This window comes from Callithrix jacchus, chromosome 13 (genome assembly GCF_049354715.1).
Source record: "Callithrix jacchus isolate 240 chromosome 13, calJac240_pri, whole genome shotgun sequence".
Taxonomy (NCBI): Eukaryota; Metazoa; Chordata; class Mammalia; order Primates; family Cebidae; genus Callithrix; species Callithrix jacchus.
This window is the reverse complement of record NC_133514.1, coordinates 32,776,581-32,795,670: the sequence shown is the minus strand read 5'-3', so window position 1 is coordinate 32,795,670 and position 19,090 is coordinate 32,776,581. Positions and strand designations below refer to the sequence as shown.

Genomic DNA, 19,090 nt, shown 5'->3' with positions numbered 1-19,090 from the left:
ACAGCTTCAGATAAAGGGAGCTCCTGTGTCAACCTAATACATGGTTCAAGGACCTTTTGACTCAAATGCTTTTCTAAATTAGATTGATCGATGTCACTTCACAAGTATTTATGTGACAATGCATTGTATTCTCATAACACCTGGGTACCAACTATGAATAGGAGTTAATTCTCAAGTCAGGGTGCCAAGAAAAATTTGAACAATAATTTGTCACTGAAGGGGCTTATGTACATAGGAAAGAATTCTTAGCTCAGGGGGGAACACATAAAAGAGTGACCTTCAGCACACTTTAGTAACACTTAATCAATTTTGATGATTTTTTTTGAAAAATCCTATCTTTATGCAAACTATCCACTAGATCTCTCAAGTTAGTCATTCTTCCCAATCTTATCTCCACAGCCAAAGGAAAAAAAAAAAAAGTCTCAGAATACTTAAAACAGCTCTGAGCTACTTACATCCAGATAAATAAAAATATTACCAAAACCCAATCTTAAGAACCGGAAAGTTGGTGAACAGTGTTTCAGTCTGCTCCGGGTCTGGGCTCCACCTCTGGCATGTGCCAGAACTGCCTTCTAACTCCTCACTGATCCTAACTGCAACATGCACTTTTACATTTAAAATGTGTGGCAATAGCACTCAGAAAGCCCGGGTTTGGGCTCTCTCTTCCTCCTCTTCCATCAAAATGTTTGAGGGACTCAGATGCAGCAGCCACTTCTTCCCTCCTGAATCCTTTTTGGGTCTTCCTTTCACTCTTCTAATTTCTTCTTTCCCATCACTCTGCCCGCTCTTCTGCTTCACCTTTAAAGGTGCCTGTTCCTTATGATTCCTTCTCTACTCACTTTCCCTTATACTATCCCACCTTCCCAGGCTATCAGAGATTTCATGGAGATAGAAATGTCACATCCTTGTCCAAAACCGCCAAACTCAAAAAGTAACCTGGAATTTTCTTCCGACCTCCAGCTCCAAGCATTCACATACTTACTTGGTATTTCCACGTGGATATGTCAACAATCCACCGAACAAAGCCTTCTTCTTCTGCAGTATTTGCCATCACATTATCTACTGTGCATACAATTTGCTCAAACCAGAACACTGGGGGCCATCTTCTGTACCACCCTCTGCAGGCATTGCCCATCGCAGTCTAGGCTAAAAGAAGCTTCCAAAAATCATCTCAAGTCTTTCACTTCTCTTCTCCACTGTGGCTCCCACTCTAGTCCTGGTGCATATCCAGTCTCAATCGGAGCCCTAGCTCAGCTCCCTGCATGTGCTCTTATTCCCTTTCAGTCCAATCTCCATACAACCACCAGTTGTGATGTTTTTTAAAATGAAAATCCTATCACCCCCATTCTTAAAAATCCTTCAGCGGATTCCCATGCTTTTAGGACAAAGTCCAGAACCCTGAAAAGCCTAGAATGGCTGGTTTTTCCTTACCTCCCAGACCCCGCTCTGCTTCCTTTGTGCTGACTGTCTTTCCTGCTATTCCTCACCCCACTGCCCCAGGATTGGGAATACAAATCTTTCCTCTCCTTTCCCCTCCTCCTCCCCACTCTATCAGAAATGCTTTTTTCTCAAGAAGACTTTCTTGCATCTTTGAGACTATGATTGATTCTTCTGTTATATGTTCACCTGGCTAGGACCTTGTACTTTCCCCCTATAAGGCTTAGCACAATTCTATCTTCTTAGCTCAGAAAGGGACATGTCTAATTTCTTCATCATTATCATGCCAGAAATCAGAACAAAGCCTATCAAATAATAGATGCCTGATAAATATTTCTTGAATAAGTAAATGAAAAATGCAGGCTTGCTGCTTCTCTTTTTCTATGAGCTACCTACATTTATTTAGCAATCTTATGATTCTTGTAATTCATTTAGGCAACATACTAAGAATGGCACCTATAATGACTTCTCCCTTAGGGTGGGGATGCCTACATCTGAGTGGAAAGGAATAGGATTTGGAGGCTATACAAATGGATTGGATATGGTCTTTTTAATTTTTTTATTTTTAAAGACAGGTTTTATTCTGTTACCCAGGCTGGAATGCAGTGGTGCAATCAGAGCTCACTGTAACCTTAGATTCCTGGGCTCAAAGGATCCTCCTGCCTCAGCTTCCAGAGTAGCTAGGACTGAAAGAACACACCACCAAAGCCTGGCTAATTTTTTTTTTTTTTTTTTTTTGTACAGGCAGGGTCTCAATATGTTGCCTCAGCTGGTCTCAAACTCCTGGCGTGAGGTCATTCTCCTGCTTCAGCCTCCTAAGGCACTGGGATTACAGGCATGAGGCACCATATCTAGCCAAGGAGAAGTAAAGTAATAACAAATTTCTAATCATTTTAAGGAATAGATATATCCTGTATTGACCTGCAAGCAAGACAATGCATTAAACTGTTCTTTAGTCACCTTGTTCTCAAGATCCTTACAAAGCCAAATGGCCAATGACAAAGATGAGACTGAAAGCCAAAATACATGTATCATGATTTCTTATACTTTACACATAATTCTCAAGTATCCTGTTTTCTCAATACTTAATAAACTGCTTTAAAGAGAGCATAGCAATAAGATACATGATACAGATGCACAAAAGACTACTCCTTTTAGATGGCTTCAAACCCAATCATTATCTCTATTCACCCGGGATGAACTGATTCCCTTTCCTCCTGGGTTACACAAAGAAAGCACAACCATATACCCAGCTAATCATAAAATCACCAACAATTCTTGCTAACAGGAAGCAGGTGGATGATATTGGCACTTTAATCATTTTCATGGACTTTTCAATAGTATTTTAAAGGGAAATATGACTGAGTCCATAATGACAGTTATTTAGCAAGTTACTGGAAATAAAACTACATGAGAGTGAATAAAAGTGATTAAAAATGGTGGCCAAATTACTCATCAATACATTTAATACACCAGGCAGGTTTAACCTAACAATTTTGCTTTTACAGGCAGCTTTATCAGCCATTTTTAATTTATACTACTAAGAAAAAAAATGTGCATCATGAAACTCAATTAAGTCAGCAGTGATAAAGCCTTAGAATATTTTTCCACAGTCTCTATATCAAAATGATTTGTAAAACAGAGCTCTAGAAGGCATCCTGACATGCCAGGGAGGGAAAGCGTGAATGTCGCCTGACCCTGTGCATTTTCAGTGGTACCAAATAAAACCAGACATAGTAAGCATTAAACTTTAAGGATTTATTACAAAACTTACCCATAAAATGCTAAGTTGAACATAAGGAATTACACATAGTTAATACACTATTTATCTACAATGCACATTGATGCCTTTTATCATGTGCTCTGCATATATGTATGGGGCTCTTCCACCGCAATGAGGCAGCAAAAGGCAAATTTGTCTACATTTCAGGAACTAGAAAAGCCATTAAAAATAAATGACCATCACAAATTGGAACCCTGCCTATTTCAACCAATTTGGTCTGGAGGTTTGTCTATGCCTCAGGTGTTAGTGCAGGTTCTATTAAGGGGAAAGTCAGGACCAGAACATCTTGTGTTCTGTCCATTCACTGGGTAGAAATAAATTACTGCATTTTATTTGTTATATATTAAGGGTATCATCTGTTACAGCAGTTAGCCTATCCTAACTAATACAACCTCCATGAGGAAGGCAATGTTCCAAAAAGGCAAAGGTAAGTAAGATATAGTGTTTGCCACAAGTCAGCATTTTCTGTTAAAAATAGTATTTACTATGTTCCTTCTTAAGAAGTAATGTGCATTTATTATAGAAACTTTAGAAAATGCAAAATGAAGGTAATTCTAAAGATCAGTAATCCCAATACCCAGAGATAAACACTGTTAACATTTACATATATAGAGTTCTAGGCTTTTAATTTTATTGAAAGATTGATAGTAAGAAAAGAAAAAGATAAGGGGAGGGTAGGGAGAGAGGAGGGGAGAGGCAGAAAGGGGAGGGGAAGGTAGAAGGAGAGGGAGAGGGAGAGGGGAGGGGGAGGAGAGGGGAGGAGAGGGGAAGAGAGGGGGAGAGGAGGGGGAGGGGAAGGGAGAGGTAGAAAGGGGAGGGGGAGGTAGAAAGGGGAAGGAGAGGGAAGGGAGGGGAGGGGAGGGGGGAGGGGAGAGGGAGGGGAGGGAAGGGAAGGTGGAAGGGAGGGTGGAGGGGGATGGGAAAGGCAAGGAGAGGAGAGGAGAGCAAGAGAAGGGAGGAAGGAAGAGGGAAAAAAGGAAAGAGAAAGAGAGAAAGAAGAGAGAGAAAAGAGACAAAGAAAGAGGAAGGAAGAAAGGGAGGGAAAAGCCAATCACAAATATATAACACTTTTTTTACTTGACAATGTCCTATAAGCGTATCTCTAAATTATCATGTTTCACCCTATAACAAGATTTGTAAAGACTATAGCACAATCCATTATAGGGCTATACAGTGTTATTTAACCACAAAAGGACAGTCAATCTGAAATTATAGGTAGTGATGGTACAACAGGTAGACAGAGAAGCAGACCATTCTGGGAAAAGAGAACAATATGTGCAAATCCATGGAGTCCTAAAGCTGCCTGGCCCATATAGAGAATGCCATCAGTGTAGCATAAGATTCCAGACAGGAGAAGGAACTAGATAAAAACACTCGGGACAAAACTAAAAGGCTTCACATGCCATTCAAAGGGGTCTGAGTTTTATCCTGATGTTAACCGAAAAGCTTTAGGTGAAAGCACAGTACCATCTTTTCTGCTTTAGAAAGACCATTCTAGCAACGGTACAGAAAGTGGATTAAAGAGGAAGAGAATCCATGCCTAAAGAGGTGGTTACAGTTGCAGTATGAATCTATTACAGCAAAGTTGGAGTGAGGGAAGAAGGAACAAATCTGAGATTTGTTAAAGAAGTAGAACCAATGGGTTGTGGTCACTAATCTGATATGGGGCAGGAGAGGTTTCTGGTTTGGGGTAACTAAAAAAATACTAATGCTACCATATGTCGAGGGGTTAACTGAATTTATCTTGGCATCTACTACTCTGGCATAAAATAATCGTGGGCCAAGGAGTCACTGGGAATAACTGTGGTGATCACACTAGCAGCGAGGCAGGGTCGTTATTAGGATACAAATGTGCAGAGGGACTGGCAGTGGAGATGGGGCACTGGTAAAAATGTTTCACATGAAGTGTTTGTAGGACATAGGTTACCAGGTAAGTAGTTAGATGTACAGATCAAGAGCCAAAAAGAAAAGTCTGCCCTAGAGATATAGATTGAAGAACCATACTTTATAAGCAGCATTGACTCTTCTGCAGTAGGTGAATCCACCAGGGGTGGGAGACATCAAACTGAAGGAAAAAAAATGGACCTAGCCCAGCTAAGCCAGGCCCAACCTGCCCCAATACCATAGAGCTGCCAATACCTCTTCATGCAGAAATTTTAAAAGTCAGATCAAATTATTCCCCTTGACAACTGTTTCTGCATTGCTCATTTTACATGTAAAATGGCTTAAATGCATCCTTTTCTTAAAAATCATAATTTGAGAAAAAAAAAACCCTGGCATCTCAGCAAGAAGCCTCTCCCTGAGAACTGGGAGGCCATCCTTCTGAAAACCAAGCTCTCCACACTCTTTGTGTCGGCCTCATCTATTTCAGCAACAGTGCTAATTATTAGAACCTAAAACAATGCCCCATCTATATTGTAAAGATACATCCATAGCAAATAGTAAAATGGTTCAAATCTTTATTTTTCATTTTGGCACCACAAATGACTGAACTTTCTCATTTTAAAGTATACAGTTGTAGATTAATCATACTTTATCATTTCAAAGACAGGCTTGCAGAGGCAATGGTATTCGCTTTTTGAAAAGACGATGCCAGTGAATACAAATAACTGTTTATATTTTTCAAAGTGACACAAAAAGGCAATGGAGATAAGATTTGGAGGAAGAAGGAGACACCTTCCCTCGAAGATTCCCTCTCATTAAGCTCTCTTTCTCCTCTCTTAAAGTGTCTAAGAGTTTCACACTTGTTTTCCCAAATTTACTCTCCTGAGAACAACACAAATAAGAGGAGAGGAAGAGGAAAGCTCCAGGGAAAGGAGCTTTGTATGTTTGGGTCATTTCTGAGGACCAAATACAATTTAAATGGACTTTGAAAGGCATTTTACCTTCTCATTTCGCATATTAGGAAACTGAGACCAGAACGAGTAAATAAAGTCAGTGACCCCCAATCACACAGGAATTAACTACAAAGCTGAAAGTGGAAAGGATCCTCCTAATGCCGAAGCTAGGATGCTTTTCACTAGCAAGCTAGCTGAAGACCCTGCAAGTGTCCAAATGCAAGAACAGTGTTGGCTGTCTGAGAGGCAAGACACACAAGAACAGAGAAAAATTTTAAAATACATACAGTGTAACAAACAGAATGGCAGGAGGAAAAATTGTAACAGCACCTGTGTGAAGTACACAGGGAAGAGGAGTTCCATGTTCAAATTCTCAGGAATCATTACTAGTTTCATTATGGAAGCGGTGGGATTTGAGCTGTCCCAAGAAGGAAGGACAGAAATTCCGTGGGTAGAAGTGAGGGTGGAAGGAGATCGAGGTGGAGGAAATGGTATATGTGAAACAGGAGGGTTAGGAAAGTGCCAGGCCTGTTTATGGAGCAGATTGGATAAAGTGTCCATATTGGAAGGTGAGAAAGATAAGACTTTACTGAGACTAAGGAGAACACTGAATGTTGAAGACATTGAATGTTAACTATGGTGTATCCATTGAAACTTTTTGAATAGGGAACAAGGGCTAAGAAAAGTAGTATTTCAGGCCAAATAAAGTGGTTCATCCCTGTAATTCCAGCACTTTGGGAAACTGAGGTGGGGGATCACTTGAGCTCAGGAATCTGAGACCAGCCTAGGCAACATGATGAAAAACCCCATCTCTACAAAAACCACAAAAATTAGCCGGGCATAGTGGCATGGGCCTGTGATACCGGCTACTCATGAAGCTGAAGTGGGGGGGACTGCTTGAGCCCACGAGGCTGAGGTTGCAGTGAGCCAAGATCGTGCCACTGCACTCCTGCCTGGATGACAGAACAAGAACCTGTCTCAAGAAAAAAAAAAAAAAAGTATTTCAGAATGACTGGGCCTCTGGTACAGTACAGATTAGAAGGGGATTGGAGCAATGGACAGGAATATAGACAGGTAAATTGCTGAGGTGGGGGCAATTAATGAATACGTGAAATCAAATAAAAGATTCTGAAACTAAGTATGACAAGGTTCCTTTCTGGACTGCACTGAGAGCAATATGAATAAAAATACAATAATATTCTTATGATGACCTTGGAAGACTGTTTTCTCTATTTTCTAAGCCTATTCTTTACATCTTTCATTGTTTTTATTTCTAAGCTTACTCTTTAAACCTAAGCTTATTCATTTTTTTTATTTCTAGCTCCCTTTTTAAATCATTTTTATTAAGCTGTTATCTATTGTAATTTCCTTATTTCGTGGCTTCAGATTCAGGTTCTTACATGCTATTTAAACTAAGAGTTGAACAGATGAAGACCTCTCTTTTCTGATAACTTTTGCTTCTTATTAATGACAGTGTAATTAGAGACACTCACTTTGTATAGAACACAACAATAATACAAAAACTGCTCACCACTACTCCATATGTATTAGGAAGGCTAGTATCAAAACAGCAGAAAGGAACATGTGTGAGCAAGGATGTAGAGCAACTGGAACCCTTGTGCACTCCTGATGGGAATGTAAAATGGTACAGTTGCTGGGGAAAACAGTGTGATAGTTCCTCCAAAAAGGGAACCTAAAATTACCATATGAGGCTGGGCGCAGTGGCTCACTCCTGTAATACCAGCATTTTGGGAGGCTGAGGCGGGAAGATCACTTGAGGTCAGGAGTTCAAAACCAGCCCGGCCAATGTAGTAAACTGTTTCTACTAAAAATAAAAAATTAGTCGGGCGTGGTGGCATGTGTCTGTAATCCCAGCTACTCAGGAAGGCTGAGGCAGGAGAACTGCTTGAACCTGGGAGGTGGAGGCTGCAGGGAGTCAAGATCATGCCACTGCACTCCAGCCTGTGCAACAGAGTGAGACTCCATCTCAAAATAAATAAATAAACAAACAAACAAACAAACCAAAGAAAAGAAAAGAAAAAAATTACCATATGATTCAGCAATTCCGCTTCTGCGTATATACCCAAAAAATTGAATGCAGGGAATTGAGATGACATTTCATAGCAGCATTATTTACAATAGCCACAATGCGAAAGGAAACCAAGTGTCCACTGATGGATGAGTGGATAAACAAAAATGTGGTATTTACATACAATGGAATACTAGTAAGCCTTTCAAAAGACAAAAATTCTGATATATGCTACAACACGATGGACCTTTAGGACATTATAGTAAGTGATATAAGCCAGTCACAAATAGACAAATACCGTATGATTCCACTTACATGATGTACTTATGTAAGTACATCAGGCAAACAGTAGAATAGTGTTTGTCAGCTGCTGGGGGAGGAGAAAATGAGAAGTTGCGGTTTAATGGGTATAGAGTCTCAGTTTTACAAGGTAAAAAGTAAGGCAATGGATGGTGGTAATGGTTGTACATTATGAATGTATTTAATATTACTGAACTCTATGCTTTACAAAAGGTACTTAGGGTAGTCAACTTTCAGAGCCATCCATTTCCTTCTCAGTAGACAGCTCCCCTGCTCCGTACAGAGGTACAGCCAGGATGCTTGCTCCCTGCAGCGGAGGAAAAGGCTGCCACCACATCTGCTGCTTCACTGATAACATGTCATCTCCCACAGTGCCTCAGTCCAGGGCCGATGTAGGAAAGACAGAAAGTAGAATGGTGGTTGGGGAGAGGAGGAAGGAGAATGGGGAGTTAGTGTTTTATGAGTACAGAGTTTCATTTTGGGAAGATGAAAAAATCTGGAGACAGATTTCAGTGAGGGTTGCACAACAATGCGAATACTTGATGCCACAGAACTATACACCTAAAAATGGCAAATGTTATATTACTGGGAATTTTTCTAAACTGCTCATTGGAATAAAACTGTATTCCAAAATGCTAGGATATTTTATAAAATTTCTGCTGCAATGAAAAGAAAGGGGCTGGGGTTCCTGAGGACAAGATCACCCATCTCTATGGATGAGAATGAAGACAGCAGAGGATCATCCGGAGTTGTCCGGGCTTGCGAAGCAGCAGTGCGCCTAGGTCAATGCTGTGACCCTTTGTGCTGATGACAGGACAATGAGCACACCCGCTCTAAGCAGAACCTCTCCAACCTGGCAATCACCAAGGGGCCCCAACTGCCAGAACCTCTTCCCAAGTCTAATGAGAAATTCTATGTGAAGCAAACGCAGCCATCCATTTCCTTCTCAGTAGACAGCTCCCCTGCTCCGTACAGAGGTACAGCCAGGATGCTCCCTGCAGTGGAGGAAAAGGCTGCCACCACATCTGCTGCTTCACTGATAACACATCATCTCCCACAGTGCCTCAGTCCAGGGCCGACCGAGGAAGTGAAGGCAAAGGACCTCAATATTCATCAGAGCCCAAATGGGTATGTGCCACCCCACCTGCAGGCTAACCAAGAGCCGTTATGGTATTAGAAACAAGAAAAATAAGTGAAGAGGAACTCATCTAAAATCTCTTTGTATTAGTTCTTAGGGAGATTAGCTGTGTTTTTCCATCCTGGGTTACGAGAATGCATTTCAACACAAAGTATTACTTATAGTACTGAGATGGTTAAACACCTGTGAGGAGAGATCCAGGGAAAACATAAAATTTTGGAATACTGAGATGGCCCCCAAAATAAGTTCAGATTATTTACAAATGGTTCTGCTGAAAACAGTGGTAAGGGTTCATAGACTGTTGCAAAATGCTTCTGTACTTTTAAGTATTTACGACACCGGATTTTTTTTTTTTCCTCTTGGGCTATAAGCTACACAGAACAAATACTGTTCTAAAAATAAGTGAGGAAAAAGTTTTGGAAAATTAAATGTCCGTTCTATGAAGCCCTGAAGGTCGATTCAGATTACAGTAAAGCTCTGGATGGGAAGCAGTGTCCTGGTATCTAACTCACCAAATCAGAGACCAGAAGAGAAAAAAAATCAAAAGTATGTTTTTATCTTTCTAAATTTAGGCTAGAACAGTGATTTCCACTATCCAACCAGCTGGGGTGCGTCAGCCATTTATTCATTAATTATTTAACAGGAATTTAATCTATACATAAAAATGAAACTCCATGTGTCTATCAAAGAGGCAGAAGAAAAGATACCAACTCCATGAGTGGTAGCTACAACCATGTGGTTTTAGTATGCCCTCAATTTTTTAGCTACCTCTTTGCCTTAATGGCAATCCCCAGATAAAACAACCATTTGGGATGACAGTATTACTACTTTGGGTTTTCCAAATTTAGCAAAGCTGACAGTACTTCACCATCTCTTATCCCTCGTCCAGCCCCTGGGCTCCTGGGTATACCCACTACAAGACTCTAGTGCCCTCATCAGGTATGTTCCCTTGTGCTGGGCTTGATTCAGCTCACATATTCTAGCACAGCAGAGCAAAAGGAGAGGAAACAATTCCATCCTCTAGATTCTCTTGGCCCATTGTTTCCTCCTAAATCTGGCTACCAGCTCCATATTCATGCACCACTCAGAGTTGTTTTCTTGTTCCAAGCAAGCCAAGGCAGATGTCCAAAGACAGAGCCTTGGGCTTTGGAGAGAAAACCTCTGAACTAGATGTGTAAGGGAAGTTGCCATTCACATCCCCATGGGATGGACAAAGAGCCCATCAGAAACAGAAAGAACATTTGCATTCACAGTCTTGTAATCTAAAACCTTTATTTTCCAGCATTACTTGGCCCCAGACAGTGGAATTTCAAGGTTTTAAAAGAAGGCTAATCCCTGTGATAAGGACTAGCAATCCATACACTAAAATCCACTCCTGGGCCCCATCATTTACCTAAGGCTTCCCCCGTAGTATCTTCATAGGTGAAATAGAGATGAAGAAAAGTAGCACAGGAAGTCTGGGTTAGGAAGTAGTAGGACAGTCTCCCACAGTCCATCCAGACTGTAGGTAAAATTTCTTCTTCTTGATTTCTTAGTTACAATGAAAAACAATGTATAAATTTTACTAGGTCCAAGTGAGATGAATCAAGAGCCAGGAAAGAACTTTCTAAGAAGCTATTTTCCATAGGGAAAAACATCCTGGTTCTGAAGAAGACCAAAAATTAATGTAAATTACCACATACACATCTTTCTCTCTAGGATGCCTGGATGGCAAGTCTATATTAGGGACAACTGTTTCCTAATAATTGGATCTGTGCCAAGAAGAGATGCATCAATCTATTTTTAGACTTCAACTTACAAACTGTCTTGTATTTTATCTGCTTCAACCTGTATGAATCATTTAGGGATGAAAATCCAGGGGGCAAGTCTTTAGAAACAGATTTACTTCAAGTGCACTACAGTGCTCAACAACTCAGGCAATATGAAAGCACAATCTCTCAACTAGGACAATCCCTCAACTTAAAAAGACAAAGTTTTTTCTTAGTCATACAATTATTTGTGGATTTGTAGATTCTGTAAATCCACAAATAATTCAACATTAGACTGAAACAGAATGTGTCACTAAGCAGCTGTTCAAGTATTATAAAGCGACTGATATTCTGGAGAGGATGGGGATAACAGCCCAGGTTATATATTCTTTCATTAACAGTAATTTTAACTTACATGTCATCATAACATAAAAGCAGAGTAACAATAAATATGCATGCACAAATTTAGAGCATTCATCTATGGGTTAAAAACTGTCCACAATGCCCATTTCTGTGATTTAGAAAAACATTACAAATCAGTTTTCACTTTCTTATGAAGACTTTCACTAAGCCATGTTACACTATTTTGGGGTGGTAGCAAATTGCTTGAATCAGTAAGAGCCCTAATTGTATACTTTTTGTTTTCACTATCATTTATGTATATAAAACTAATCAAAATACTCATTCATTAAGAGCTATCAAAAGAGATTATCTTTTCAGATCATTCAAGCATATTAAAAACAAATAAAAGGCTAAGTATTGCTATGAGGACTTAGAGATCTTTGAACATCTAAGCAGTTCATAATTGTCACTGAAATGTACAAGAGGGTTTTAAAATACATTATGTTTATAATTAAGAAAAATAAACAGGAAAAAATAGGTATCAAAGCAAAGGAGACTTCCTGAACAATGAATAGATTATATTTGACAAGGGCAATAATCCTCCCAATCACGTCTTTTGCGCTCATTTGCTATAAATATACAGGCCAGAGGAAGCACAGCTCACTCTCTTAATTCTCTGTTGTCTAAATCTCCTAGTCGTACCTAATACATCAGGACATATGGTAAGACTTTTGCTAGATTCAGAGGATTTATAGATACCCCACAAATGATGAGAACTATCCCCTAATGCTAGTGAAATATTCTAACTCAGATATTTAAATTCACTTTTTAAAATATTTTTATCCTAAAGAGTTCTTTTCCCAAATGACATATGTTGGTTTCATTTTTAACATAAATATAAATAAATACATATACAGTTTCTCTACTCAATAGAAGGGACTATTTTAAACCAGTATAGATATTTGACAGCAAGATTTACAAGGTTTAAAAAGAACAGTCACAAACAATTGGAAAATTAAACTTACATTTGTATTTACAACATACAAGCAGTCAGGCTCTATCTGCTACTATTTCTATTTCCTTAACATAGCTTTTATTAAGAATAGTTTTCTTCAATACTGACTGGAAAATCTCTGCAACTTTTTTTTCCATTTTCAAAACACCATAAGGTTAGCACACTTCATTAAACAGTGATTGAAGATATTAAAAAGAGTAAGTGCTATGTATCAAATATTTGATAAAGATATTTATGTTATCTATACATGCATACCTCTTCATTCCACCATTATATGATATAAAATACAGATTGGCTTGTAACATCAGAATTGATGTACAAATCTGGCATGACCCAATTGTAGATATTATTCAACCTCAATGTTTGTACTCCTTTTTAGAAATCAGTTTCTGCCTCGTATATCCACAAAGCTTTGGAAGCTAAAAGTGTAGCCCATCAAACAATGACTTGTTTGAATAATAGAGATTTAATTGAACAGCAAATTATCTTGCATTCCAATGAACATAAAACCCAGGAATATTTCTTACGTCATTCAGTGAGCAACAGAAAAAGCGAACGCAACGAAAAATGTAAATAACTGTAAAGGAAGTGTAATTTACACAAACTTCAACTATAAAGCAAACAAGCTATGAATTTCCATGTTGTCTTCTAAAATACACTTATAGTTTCTGATTCCAAAGGTCCCTTTTTCAAAGAGCTTCTTGTTTTATTGACATTATTCGGGAGTTTATATTAGACTAGGAGGGAAAGAGAAAAAGTAATTTCTAGAGACGAGATTTTTATTAGCTCAACCCTAAGGCTAATCTGTTGCATGTGTAGTTTCTGCACTAGCAAACAACTTGTAGGAAACAACTCTGCAGCTGAGAGAAGGAGAGCTGGAAACTGTTCCCCTGGGTATGATATCACAAAATGACTTTGCTTTATTCCTTCTCCAGCCTAGCATTATGGCTTCCAGCCTGCACACAACCGTCATGCCCCCAGGGCAGCTTCATGTTAGGTAAGGACCTTCTGCTCCATCACTCTTCCTGAAATCTTCTGACCAGAAGCAGCTCAACCAGGACAAATCAGCCCTCATTCTCCTTCTGTCCTTCCTTCTGTCCTTTCTCTTTCTCTCTCTCTCTCTCTCCCTCTCTCTCTCCCTCTCTCTCTCTCTCTCTCTCTGTCTCTCTCTGTCTCTCTCTCTCTGTCTCTCTCTCTCTCTGTCTCTCTCTCTCTGTCTCTCTCTCTCTGTCTCTCTCTCTCCGTCTCTCTCTGTCTCTGTCTCTCTCTCTGTCTCTCTCTCTCTCTGTCTCTCTCTCTCTCTGTCTCTCTCTCTCCGTCTCTCTCTGTCTCTCTCTCACTCGCTCTTCCACTTTTCTGTGTTTCTTTGCCTGGCAGATTCTGAATAGCATTATCTGAGACCACGCAATACAACTGGAGAATTCACACATTCTCAATCTCTCTCTCTCTCTCTCTCTCTCTCTCACACACACACACACACACACACATGCTTTTACACTCAATATTCCAATAACAGATTTACTGAATTTACATCAAGTAAAATAGCTGATACTATTTACTTTTATCCTCCTATATTAGAAGAAATACTGTTTGTAAAAATGCAAGGAGAAACTTTTAGCATGATTTCGGTTAAAACTTAACTAAATCTACTAGTTGAGGTTACAAGCAATATCCTGCTTTAAATCATATAAAACTAAAATTGCCAAACACACACAATAACTGTAGAAACCCAGAGTAGTAATGTGTGATTTCTTAATATACTTGATTACATGCAAAGAGATTTCCAGCTCATTAAAAACCCACTTTTTAAAAACATACAACTTACAACTATGTATTCTATTTCTTTTGGCAAACTGAAGGACAAAACTAAGTACCTTCCATGAAGTGTATTCCCCTTAGAATCACAAAATTAGAATATTATTTCTCCAAACAACACATGTTTTCCATTTCCAAACATTCTCTGGATGCTTATAAGAACTTTACCTCTCAAGTCTTACATTTATTTCTAGTTAAAGGGCATAACTGACACCATTGATAATCTAGCAATGCATCCCCAGTCCTAGCATCAGCTAACTACAACCCCCTTTACGTTAACTTCCCACTTTGTGGAGTGAATGATTCAAAACTAATATGGCTTGAGATAAAGGCAAAAATCCTTCCTGAATTACATACAATAAAACATGTGGAAACCCAACAGTGGTGTTGCTTAAAAGGTTTTGTCAGATTTTGTAACAGAATCACATCTGCTGCAGTACAATGATGTTGAGCTTTCCTGTTCCCTAATAAGACAGCTCCCAGCACAGCTTTTCCCATGTTTTAGAGTGACATCTATCAGTGGGTCTCGGGGAATCCCAATGCCACTCAGCTTTCTTCAGCACCACTCTGAACAGCTTCTGTCCACTGAGTGGTGCAATCTTAACAGGTCTCTGGCATACAAAGTAGATTGTTCAGATAAGGGAACGGTGGGTGTCATTAACACCAAATCATCAGGTATTAATTAACTGCAGGACATAAGCACCACAAATGCCAACCAGAAAGTTAAATAATTGGCCCCCACCAGACACAAATTTAAAAGAACTGACATACTCTGCATCACAGGCAGACTGAGGATGGTGTGGTGCTGAGTTTTATAAAAATTCAATTAACCCAAACGTCTATTAAACGGATACATAAAGACCAAGGGGAAAAGCTTTTATGCATGTTGGAATGTGATGTGTAATCGTGTTAATTTATGGTTTGAGAAGAAACCCTGCTACGTGTTAGTGATTTTATGGTAATCAGGAAATTACACAGATATTTAGATCATAGAAATTAGTTTATGAATGACATAAACGTAATGCTACCTCAGCAACATAATGAGATAATCAGCTAATTTCTCAAACGTGATCATCTGAAGCGAGCTCAGAAGAATGCTTTTTAGTGGTAAATGGAAAAAGTTGTGTCAAATCAATTGCTAAACTTCCAAAATTCTTCTTCAGGGCCCACCTGTGATACTCCTTAATTTCATTCATCTGTTCTAATTCACTGAAGTGCAAAAACATTCTCTAAGCCAAAATATTGTGAAAACAAAATTTCTTGAGATGATTTGGCCAAAAAAAATCAATAACAATGTTATACTTCTCACATATTACACATATTCACAAGGTACAGACTTTACTTATCTGTTGGTCATTGGGTTCTCAAAAAAAAAAACTCTGCCACAACTGCCAGGGAATGTTAGTGCACTAACCCTTCCTTGCAGAGACTTCACAGACACAGAAGCAAACCCCTAACCATCTCCACACTCTGGACTCCAAGCGAAGGGAAGGCGTTAAAATCCTGCGGGACTCACCCTTCCTCCTTCAAAGGAGGCCCAGAATCAGCAGCTCCTAACCAAAGCCAAATTCAAATCACCTACATGCAAGAAAGCAGCCGGCACATTTCAGATCTACTTGGTGAGCCAAATCTCAAACGATTAAAAAGTTTCAGCCGGCCCCCACCGAGGACCAAACTTGGGCTTTCCCCAATGGCAAAGCCTAAAACAAGGGAAGAGGGAGAAGGCGGCGAAACCTCCCTCTTAGAGGATCTCTGAGAGCCCACCATCCTGAAATCAACAACTCCTGGGACCTGGAGCGCGTCTGCTCTACTCGGGCAGCCGTCGAGCCCTGGTCCCCGCGCGCCCGAGATGCGTCCTCTTCACCGCGGGTTCGCACCCCCAGGGGCGAGGAACTTACCGCACCGCTTGCACAGCACCCGGCTGACCTCCTTCTTGAGGTTCCGGCCCGTCTCGAGAGGGGGAAAAGAGGCTCGGAAGGCGAACGGCGCGCGGCTGGTGCTGTTGGCGTCGGGCTCCATGAAGAAGATGTACCTGCTGTCCTCCTTGAGCCTCCCGCAGGAGGGGAAGGCGGGGTGGCCCCAGGTCCCCAGGCGCACGGTGAGCAGCGAGTCCTTCTTCAAGCCCCCAGATTTCACCGCCCACACCTGGTGCACCTTCACCAGATAGGGCGCCTCCTCCCCGGGCTCGCCGGTGATGGGCACCGGAGCGGTGGGCCAGGCGGGCACGGTCCCGTTGGCGGCGGGCAGCAGCTCCTCGGCGGGCGGCCCGAGCGCCCGTGGGCCCGCGGCTGGCTGCTCGCTATCGCCGCCCCACGCCCCTGCCTCGCCCGCCGCCGCCGCCGCCGCCGCCGCCGCCGCCTTCCTGTCGAGTGCCCCCTGCTGCCGCCGCGGCGGGTGCACCTTTCCCTCGATCACCACCGCGGCGCGCTGAGCCAGCTCCTGCACCGAGCCCACGCTGGGCGGGGACGAGTAGCACACCGAGGCCCCCGCGGGAGCCGCCTCGTCGCCGGCCGCCGCCCCCGGCGCCAGGGCCGCGGTCCCCAGCAGCAGCAGCAGCAGCGGCGGCAGCAGCGGCGGCTGCAGCGGCGAGCGGGCAGCGGGGCCCGGGCGTGGGGCCCGGGAGCCGGGACGCCCGGAGCGGCGCGGGGTGCGTCGCCATCTCATGGTGCGAGGTGCGTGCGGGCTCCTGGCTGTCGGTTCGGACTCTCCCCTGCTCTCTTGCGCTGCCTCCCTTTTCCTTCCCCCGGCAGCACCACTCCTCCTCCTCCCCCCGTGCCTTCCTCCTTTTATTTATTTATTGGGGGGTGCGGGGATAGGAGAGTTGTTTATGGGAGGAGGAGGGGGTTAGAAGTGGATGGAACCACAGAAAGGCGAAGAGGTATAAGGGTAAAAGAAGAAAAAAAAAGCAAAATAGAAAAGGCAACAAAGCCGCTGCCACCGCCTCGGTTGCAGGGAGTGACAGGTCCCCCCACCCCCCGCGCCGCCGCCGCCGCCGCCGCCGCGCCCGAGCCCTGCTGTCGGGGCTGCTGTCACCGGAGGAGGACGTGGAGGTGGAGGAGCTGCTCCGCGGGTGACAGTCCTTTGTGTGAAGTGATGCTGCGGCGGCTGCTGGGGCTGCGAGCGAGCGGCTGGGAGAGAGCGCGAGGGAGAGAGCCCTGGAGGCGGAGTTGCGTGCCTGGAAATCGCTTGGTGGCCGCGGCGGCGACAGCGTCCTGCGCCTCGCCAGCCTGTTTACCTGTGGTGCCAACTCGGCCCGAGCGTCCCTTCCCCATGCTGCTGCCGGAGCGGAGCCGGGTCCGCGAGTGGGTCCTCCTGGGCGTCCCCGTCCCCGCGCGCCTCCTCTCTCTCTGTCGCCCCGAGTGCTGCAATGGGAGGACGGGCAGCAAACAGGCTGCAGTCCGAGTGGGCTGCGGAGATTTACTGGGGAGTGAGAGGTGACGCTTCAGTGAGCGGGGACCTGTAGCCGGCGCTGGATGCCCAGGCGCCGTGGGAGGCAGGAAGAGAGGGGCAGGTGGGACCCGAGGCGTGCGGGTCCTTGGTGCAGAAAAGTTTTGGATGGACCGCTTGCTTGACACTTAAAAGGGAGCAACATGTTCGCAGGCGACAGGCAGCGATTAAAACAACAACTTTATAACGCGCTCTCTCCTTGCAACGCGCACACACAGTGTGCACTTCAGGTATGACGCCTCCTCTACTCCATGCTCCTCTGATCCTTCGGTCTTCATGACCCTGCCTTTTCTTTTATTGAAATTCCTGCTTCACCATGACTTTATGACATGTGTGGTACTGCTGATAGGAGCACAGTTTGAATAAAATACTTGCTGAGCTAGGCCATTTTCTATAAAGTTTATGGCACTTTGTCATCTAATGGGTTTTGCAAAAAATAAAAATAAAAAATGAAATCAAAGAAGCTTCTATGGCTATTGGAACAAAAGATCCCAAACACAGGAGTTGTAGGTATTTCACCTCCACCTGGTATTGTGCCACCTGAATATGAAGCTCCCCCAACTCCATTCCCATCTGTCCCCTTACCCCCCACCTGTCTTGCCAAATTTAAAGAGCTACTTCTAAAACAAGAATCCATCCTCTCCGGAGATATTCTTTTCAAACAAATACCATTCCACAGAAAGAGAACACGTTTTTAGCATTTCAAGGTAAATATTTCCTCTTATACTCTTTTATGGTGAGAAATATATTCAGTGACCTCAAAACAGCTAAAGTTGTTGTTCAATAGGCGATAGATCCACGTTGTGAGAACTGAAAAATTTTAAAGCACTCTAACTTCATAATATCTTTACTCTGGGATTCTACACGTTGCCTCTAGCAGCTTCTTGAAAGCATGTCATAGAAGCTTTAGATTTTTTATATAAAAAATAACATGATAAGCTACAAAGATCTTTTTGTTCTTGGCATAATATAGTTGGCTACAAAACAAGGTTTCATTCTCTCAGAGTGCAGTTTGGAGGGATAGAGTCATCATGCTCCGGGTGTGTCTCGGCAAAGGCAGATTCCTGTTTCTCATACCCTGATGGAGCGCTTCAGGAGAACATCACCATTTAGCAGCATAGTCGGGCAGGTCTGGCCTCCAGTATATGTTCACTTGAACCCTGCCTGGTGCTTCTAGTGATTTACTGAAAATGGTTCAG

General features: G+C 42.4%; 1 protein-coding gene across 7 annotated transcripts in view; it reads right to left on the bottom strand.

The window, feature by feature from the left end:
* NRG1 (neuregulin 1) overlaps positions 1–17,206 on the bottom strand; it is a 1,138,183-nt gene extending 1,120,977 nt beyond the window's left edge. For all 7 annotated transcript variants that reach the window (XM_078347469.1, XM_078347465.1, XM_078347468.1 and 4 more), the window contains exon 1: positions 16,343–17,206. In XM_078347469.1, the coding sequence (XP_078203595.1) occupies positions 16,343–17,108 (766 nt within the window). In that variant the 5' untranslated portion in view covers positions 17,109–17,206. The remainder of the gene's footprint in view (positions 1–16,342) is intronic.
* Between the last annotated feature and the right edge of the window lie 1,884 nt (positions 17,207–19,090).